The following is a 7,932-nucleotide window of genomic DNA, read 5'->3' as shown; positions in this document are numbered from 1 at the left end:
ACTCGGAATCTTGGAGTTAGTAGCCCGCGCTCTTAACCACTACGCCATATGCCCATGGGCAATTATGGAGTGAATTTTAGGGCTTATAAATCTAATATTTTATAGATCTAATATTTTCCTATCCTTCCTTTTCTTCCATAAATGCCTGCAGGCATATGGCATAGTGGTTAAGAGTGCGGGCTACTAACCCAAAGATTCCGAGTTCGATTCCAGGCAGTGAATTGAATAATAATAATCAACCCCAGTGTTTAACTGGTACTTATTTTATCAACCTCAAAAAGATGAAAAGTAAAGTCAGCCTCAGTGGGAGTTGAACTCAGCATTTTGCCAGCTCAGCACCTTGTCGCTTAAAAGTAATATTCAGAGGAAGACAATAAAAAGAAAACCTACCTTAATGAAGATTTCTATTGGTTCACCAGGTTGCTTATCTTCACAGTTGCAAATGACATTTGGATCACTGCATCGGACAAAGACCTGCTGGGGTTGACCAGTGGCATCTACAGGAACACCTAAATGTCAATGAAATGAAATTGAGGAAAACGTTTCTTCATTGAGAATTCACTCTAATGGAAACTGAAACAAACAGCATTAAATATTCTTAACAGGAATAAAGAAGAGAAACCATCGCTTTGAAAAAAAGCTCAGTACCACATCACTTTTAATCTAGGATTTACATTTGAACCTTTACAAATGTACAGAATAACATTCTGATGTGTCTTAAATTTTGCCCTAAATGTGTTTGACATTTTTGGTGAGCTGAAGCATTGAGAAAACATGGTGTTTTATACAGCTTGGTCTTGGATGTCCTTACTATAATCAGAATGTCATTACGTATACTTAAAATGCAAGAAAAAAAAAGAATATTAATTAATTATGCACCATATATCAATCTATATAAATCAGCTGAAGAAATTGAAAAATTTCCAACAATTAGATTTTAAAATATATGAAAAGAGAAAAGAGTGCACCGTAAAGATTATAGCAATAATGATTTGTTGTTGAAATGGGATAAAGAGAAGAGGTTGGAAGACAAACGAATAATATAATAAAAGATAATGACTCAGACAATTTGTATCAAAGCAAATTCAAAAGACTGTGGAAGTAAAAGAATGTCAAGTAATGTTATTGTCTCAGTGTTCAAACACAGAATCTGCTTGTTTATAAATACCAAACTCTTTGTATTGTACACTATTAAGATCGATGGTCTCATCTTAATTGTTGTATTTACAGCATTTCTGTCATTGTATCATCTGATCTTCAAATCAATCAGATGCTGGTTGTATTCGATAATGTTCTCAGAATTTTGAACCAAACCTTTTGTTTGATTTGTAGGAACTAGTTTAAATATATCAGTGAACAATGAGGGCAACCCCTTCATCTCAGAAATTCACCCTAAAATTTATCAGATCCATACAAACTCCATATAATGAGAGCAATCTGCTTTCATGGAGAATAATGGAATTGGTTTGAAATTCTAACATCATTAGGGACTGCAACAGGCACTTGAATAAGGCAATAATGGCCAAAACATTATGACTATAACAAGTAAGATAAGGATATTAGTCCAAATACCTTTGCAGATAATAATGATTATTCCTTATCTTAGAAATTCAATTAGAAACACTTGAAAGTCTAAACATTTCTGAAAAATTGTGCTCTATTACTACAACAATGATTTCCTACACTGCTACATGAGCCACATGTTTTATCTTGCTTAATACAATTCAGCCCTACCTGATCTTTACAATTGTTTCCTATCTCCCCTTCCCTAACCAATTTGCCATTTCTCATCTTCTTCCCATACATTCCTATCACTTCCACCTACCCACAATTCTTGGTTCCTTAGTCTCCACTCACTTCAGCTCACCTTGTACATAGCTTGTGAGTCCCCCCAGACACCTCATCACCACACTTTCTACCTCTTTTCAGCCCCATTCCAATCACCCACACCTATTCTAAAAGTCCTGTAGCTCCCCTGCAGCAGGAAAACTGTTCTGCTCTGACTCCTTTTCTCATACTTCTAGCATAAAGCCTCCCCAACCCTTGGGGTTCGTAGTCTTGCAAGTTGCACGGTGACCTCACTAGTGCTGGTGGCACACCAAGCTCCAGTGTCTGTTTTGGCATGGTTTCTGTGACCAGATGCCCTTCCTAATGCTAACCAATTTACAGAGAGGACTGGGTATTTTTTACGTGACACCAGCACAGGTGCTTTATCTGTGGCACCAGCGCAGATGTTTTAAACATGGCACCAGCAGCAATGCTTTTCATGTGGCACCAGCACCAGTACTTTTCATGTGGCACCAGCACCAGTACTTTTCATGTGGCACCAGCACCAGTACTTTTCATGTGGCACCTGCACCAGTGCTTTTCATGTGGCAGCAGCACCAGTGCTTTTTATGTGGAAGCAGCACCAGTGCTTTTCATGTGGCACCAGCACTAATACTTTTTTATGTGGTACCAGGACCAGTGTTTTAAGAAACAGATACAAAGTCAGTGTTTGGAGAAGTATAGCTGAGACAAGTATATTACTGGTACTTATTTTATTAATCTAAGATAGATAAGAGGCTAAATTAACTCAGAAAGTGTGCTACAAACTGAAATACTGTTTTGAGATTATTCATTAAGTGGAGATAAATAAAATCAATATTTGGTGAAAAATAGAAAAATCCTATTCTTTCTTTTATTTTTATTCATTATTCTTTTGTAAGTTTTATGTGTATGTATATGTGTATCTGTTAGTGTAATAATGTGTATGATTGTGTATACATATGAGTTCAAGTGTGTATGTATACATCAATCTTTGTATATATTGCATATATTATACACGTATATAATACATACACACATGCATACACACATACACAGATGTACGTAATTCTTGTTTATATATTTTCTTTTAAATTCTATTCTTTCTCTTTTTTGTTCATTTTTCTTTCAATATTTTCTGTCTTTTATTCAAATTCAAAATCTACTTTAAACTTTAATTATATTTCGTTATTTTTTCTTTATATTTCTTCTAGGTTTTTCACAAGAAATCCTTAAGTTTTAGAAGAAATTAAAATATTTTCAAAAACCAACAATGACAAAATATACATATAAATAAAAATAAAAATTAAAAAAATGAATGAGATAAAATAGATAAATAACAAACAAAAATAAACACAGAAATAAAGATATAAATAAGAAAAATATATGAGTGAACAGAACAGAAAGAAAACAAAAAGAAAAATCAGAGAATGTACTTGTTGGTAGGAACAAACTTGACTTCACACATGCACCACACAAGAACTGTGTGTGTGTGTGTGTGTATGCATGCGAAGGCATGTGGTTCAGTGGTTAGAGCATTGGGCTTACAATCATGAGGTAGTGAGTTCAATTCTCAGACCAGGCTGTGTGTTGTGTTCTTGAGCAAGGCACTTTATTTCATGTTGCTCCAGTTCACTCAACTGTAGAAATAAGCTGCAACATCACTGGTGCCAAGTTGTATTGGCCTTTGCCGTTCCCTTGGACAACACCGGTGGCATGGAGAAGGGAGGCTGGTATGCAGGGGCGACTGCTGGTCTTCCATAAACAATCTTGCCCAGACTTGTGCCTCAGAGGGCAACTTTCTAGGTGCAATCCCATGGTCATTTATGACTGAAGGGAGACTTTACCCTATATATATATACATATATATATATAAATTATTTAAAATTATAATACAGGGTATCAAGAGATACCACCACGCTGAAAAAATAGCAGTCAAATCCTGACTCTAAAACCACAATAAATGTCCGCATGGCACGACTAGCGAAAACGAAGACCAAATGAACCAGTAAAAATAAGATAATTCCAAATCCTGGATTTCTATATATATATCGAAATCGTGATTGAACCAAATTCGATGACCCTTTCGTTACTGTATTTATTTTGAGATGCTCTGTGTTTCTTTCAATTAATTTTCAAAGAATTTAGTAAAATAATTTAGTTATCATTAAGCTAGTGTCAGAAACATAAATTGTGACTAAAGTTTGGTGGAAGATTTTAATTCAGAACTTTTGAAAACAAGATGTTTGTACCACAGAGTCAGAGGTGGTTTCAGCCAGGTTGGTATCCAAAGGGTTAAAGAAAGAATATAACAGAATGAAAAAGTAAATTAAACATGCAGTGAGAGAAAAAAACAATGAGAGAAAAACAAAATATGGTTGTTTCAAAATGAGTTCCAAATTGGCTTTTCATTCACAAAGGCATACAGTCAGCAATTAATGACTGTGCCCCAGTATGGGCATGGCCTCTGGCTGAAACGTAATACAATAACCAAGAAACATAGCACAGAAAATGAATTGGTAAATGAATAACAAGGAGAAAACAAATATGAAGGAAGAAAAATGACAGAAAATTTCCAACTAGAATTTTCCATTTCTTTAGAAGTCCACAACAAATAATCTGATCTCCACTGGCAATTCTATACAATTTTCATTTCAAAACACTTGTATTTTGGTTTTCCAGTTAAGGAAGACAACTCAACTTCATTCTGTCGTTACCAAGCTTATTATAATCAATTGTACAAGTGTAAGGACAAACCAGTTTATACTGGTTTCAAGTTTTGGCACAAGGCCAGCAATTTCAGAGGAGAGTCTAAGTTAATTACATTAACTCCAATGCTCTACTGGTACCTATTTTATTGACCCTGAAAGAATGAAAAGTAAAGTCGACCCCAAAAAGATGAAAGGCAAAGTTGATCCTGAAATATGAAGTTGAACTCAGAACATGAAGACAGTTGAAATGCTGCTAAGCATTTTGCCTGGCATGCTAACAATTCTGTTAGCTTGCCACACCTTAACAAACCAGTTTACATTAAATACATTCATTATTTTTCTTCATTAAGTTCCTAATATATCTCAAAAAATACAGAGGTAAATTTCCTCTTTAGGCTGACCAACAAATACTTGAGTAATATCTTGTTTCAAAAGTTATTTATTATTATTCAGCTTGGCAGAGTACGCAAAAGATATTTTCTACAACAGAGTCACAGTGAAAACAAATGTTTTGTATAAACTGAATTTTTTTTACAATCTCTAACAGGATTCCTATTAAAGATCTTAGAATAATTGTTTTCTAAAGCGATGAGCTGGCAGAAACGTTAGCACACCAGGCGAAATGCTTAGCGGTATTTTGTTTATCTTTACATTCTGAGTTCAAATTCCGCCAAGGTTGACTTTGTCTTTCATCCTTTCGGGGTCGCTGAATTAAGTACTAGTTGCGTATTGGGGTCGATCTAATCGACTGGCACCCTCCCCAAAAATTCCAGGTCTTGTGCCTAGAGCAGAAAAGAATAATTGTTTTCTGGGATAATCAAGTGAGACTAATGTAAGAACCTCCTTCACTATACAATTTTCTAACTTAAATCTGGATTATGTCTTTTATTTTTTACTTGTTTCAGTCATCAGACTGTGGCCATGCTGGGGCAGCACTGCCTTGAAGACTTTTTAATCAAATGAATTGACCCCAGTACCTGGCACTTATTCTGTCAGTCTCTTTTACTGCACAGTTAAGTTAGCAGGACATAAACACACCAACACCAGTTGTCAAGCAGTGATGGGGGACAAACAATGACACACACACACGTAAATACATATATATATATATATATATATATATATATATATGCAGTGGGCTTCATTCAGTTTCTATCTACCAAATCCACTCACATGGCTTTGATTGGCCCAAGGCTAAAGCAGAAGACACTTACTCAAAGTACCACACAGTAGGACTGAACCTAGAACCATGCGGTTGGTAAGTAAGTTTTTTTACCACATAGCCAAGCCATTTCTTTTTCTACATCTGAGGACTAAGATCTGGGTATGGAGTGTAGATATCTACTCTCTCCTATCTAAAACCCCACAATAATTGAATGCTTCATTATAGAGTTGAAAAGCTTTTAGAAAAGCATCAATGCCTGAGGATAAAGATAATATATGTCTACTAATACAGGAGACTAGCTCTTATTAATATAATGAAATTTCCCATTATTAACCTAATAAAAGTTTTTTTTAAGTGCCTAAATTTAATGTTATGTCTAGAAAATTAAATCTTGCAAAGTTACTCTTGACAATAATTTATAATTCTCATTGAAATGATATTTCTTCTAAATTTATCTACATTGTGTCTATTCATATTTTGTAAGAGAAAATAACTGATCACCAAGATAGCACCTTCCATCCAACATAGTGAAGTTACTGTGAAACAAATTTAAAATATATAAACCAATGATTTCACTCATCTCCACACCTTCAAAGCAACCATAGCCACATCAAACAAATTTTCTTTCTTAGTTCTGTATTTTCACAAAACAAAAAAACTTCTTAGCATGCAGAACAATATCAACATCTGAATTGCAAATTGGATTAATGGCGTTGGTGAAGGTTAAATTTGTGGCAGTAACATCTGACTGATATATTTTAAAAATATTCACAATAGCAAAATGAAAAAAGAAGAAACAAATTTGCTTAATAATGATGTTATTAAACCTTTCTACAAATGAAAAACTATTATTCTATAATTGGAACTGGACTACTTTTCAAAGACAAGAAATAAGGTCTAAGATTTCTTTACTATATATATCTAAAGCTGTTATTCTTACTAACTAAGCCAAAATCTGTTTATAGTAGGTTTTAATTAAACTTCACTTAGGCTGGTTAGAAAAAGTGTTCCTATGGTCTTTCAGTGTGGTGTATGGTGATAAAAGGTGAAAGATCTCTACACTATCATCTATTTTAAATATGAATGACTTCTCTTTGGCTTCTAGCTTAAGAGCTAAGTGGATATTGAAATGGAAATTCTTTTTATACATACTGGTTCTCAGATAAGAATCTTTTATAAACATGTTTATCAAAACTATTAAGATTCTTGTCTCTGCTCTTTCTACAGCTGTTCCTTGGTATACTGTGCCATGTAAGAATTGAATGATTGTTCTCAAAACAAAATCTGACATCAGAATTAGAGCAAATGATTTTCTAAGACAAGACATTACTTGTACAAACATGAGCTGATCCAAGGAGGAAATTTGCTACAAGGTTTTGAAATGTTTTTGGAGATTAAGGGAAAATAACAACAGAACTAAACAGATCTGCGCTTACTTTCAACCTTAAGTATGGGATAAAACTCAAAACATAATTAAAACCTTGAATATAATGTTACAAAAAGCAAGTGAGTTATCATCTTTGCTCAACCAAAAATATTGTTGCAGAACAAAAGAAATTTAAATTTAAGAAGTGATACACTTAAAAATTGCTTGCATAGATTGAAAGAAAGAATTCTTATCAGATTAACTTTCAAGGGATGTAACCCACCATAGAAAAAGTCTCAGAAAGAAGCTTGCTATTTTTGCTTTCATCTTCATCTTTTGTAATTCATTTACTAATTCATTATCTGTGTCACATTGCAGACTGTCTTTTGATTATCAGGTCTGGCTTTGTGAATGAAAAACTAATTAGGAACTCATTTTAAAACTTAACCATATTTTTTTTTTTTACACAGCGATATTTTTCACCCTGTTTGATAAACTTATTTTCTCATTCTGTAATGTTCTTTCTTCCTCTCTGTAATATTGTAAATAGTGAGTGTGAATACTATTTTGCGAATGGCTTGAAATAGCTTCAATTAACATGAATTGTATTTCGATTTTTATTTATATTTTCAGTTGTTTTTATTTTTGCATTTTTGTAAATACACCCAATCAAATATCTCTATTCAATTTCATTTTTACTTATGCCTCAAACAAAATACTTCATCATTTTAATTTTTCCTTTATTTTATCAACAGCTTCCAGTTTCTTTCTCGGATTTCATTCGAGAACCAAGCTGGAAGTTTTAGCTGAGTATGTGTGTGCATGTGCCTCTATGTATGCATAGGTAGGTGAGTGTGAAGGTGTCTAAGTTGGGGGGGGTGATT

The 7,932-nt window shown here is 33.8% G+C and overlaps 1 protein-coding gene across 2 annotated transcripts in view; it reads right to left on the bottom strand.

Moving 5' to 3' along the window:
• LOC106880142 (nephrocystin-4) overlaps positions 1-7,932 on the bottom strand; it is a 116,078-nt gene that overhangs the window by 20,237 nt on the left and 87,909 nt on the right. For both annotated transcript variants that reach the window (XM_014929973.2, XM_014929974.2), the window contains exon 23: positions 391-509. In XM_014929973.2, the coding sequence (XP_014785459.1) occupies positions 391-509 (119 nt within the window). The remainder of the gene's footprint in view (positions 1-390; positions 510-7,932) is intronic.

This window comes from Octopus bimaculoides, chromosome 12, assembly GCF_001194135.2.
Source record: "Octopus bimaculoides isolate UCB-OBI-ISO-001 chromosome 12, ASM119413v2, whole genome shotgun sequence".
Lineage (NCBI taxonomy): Eukaryota > Metazoa > Mollusca > Cephalopoda > Octopoda > Octopodidae > Octopus > Octopus bimaculoides.
The sequence above is the reverse complement of the archived record's forward strand: the minus strand, read 5'-3'. Positions and strand labels throughout refer to the sequence as shown.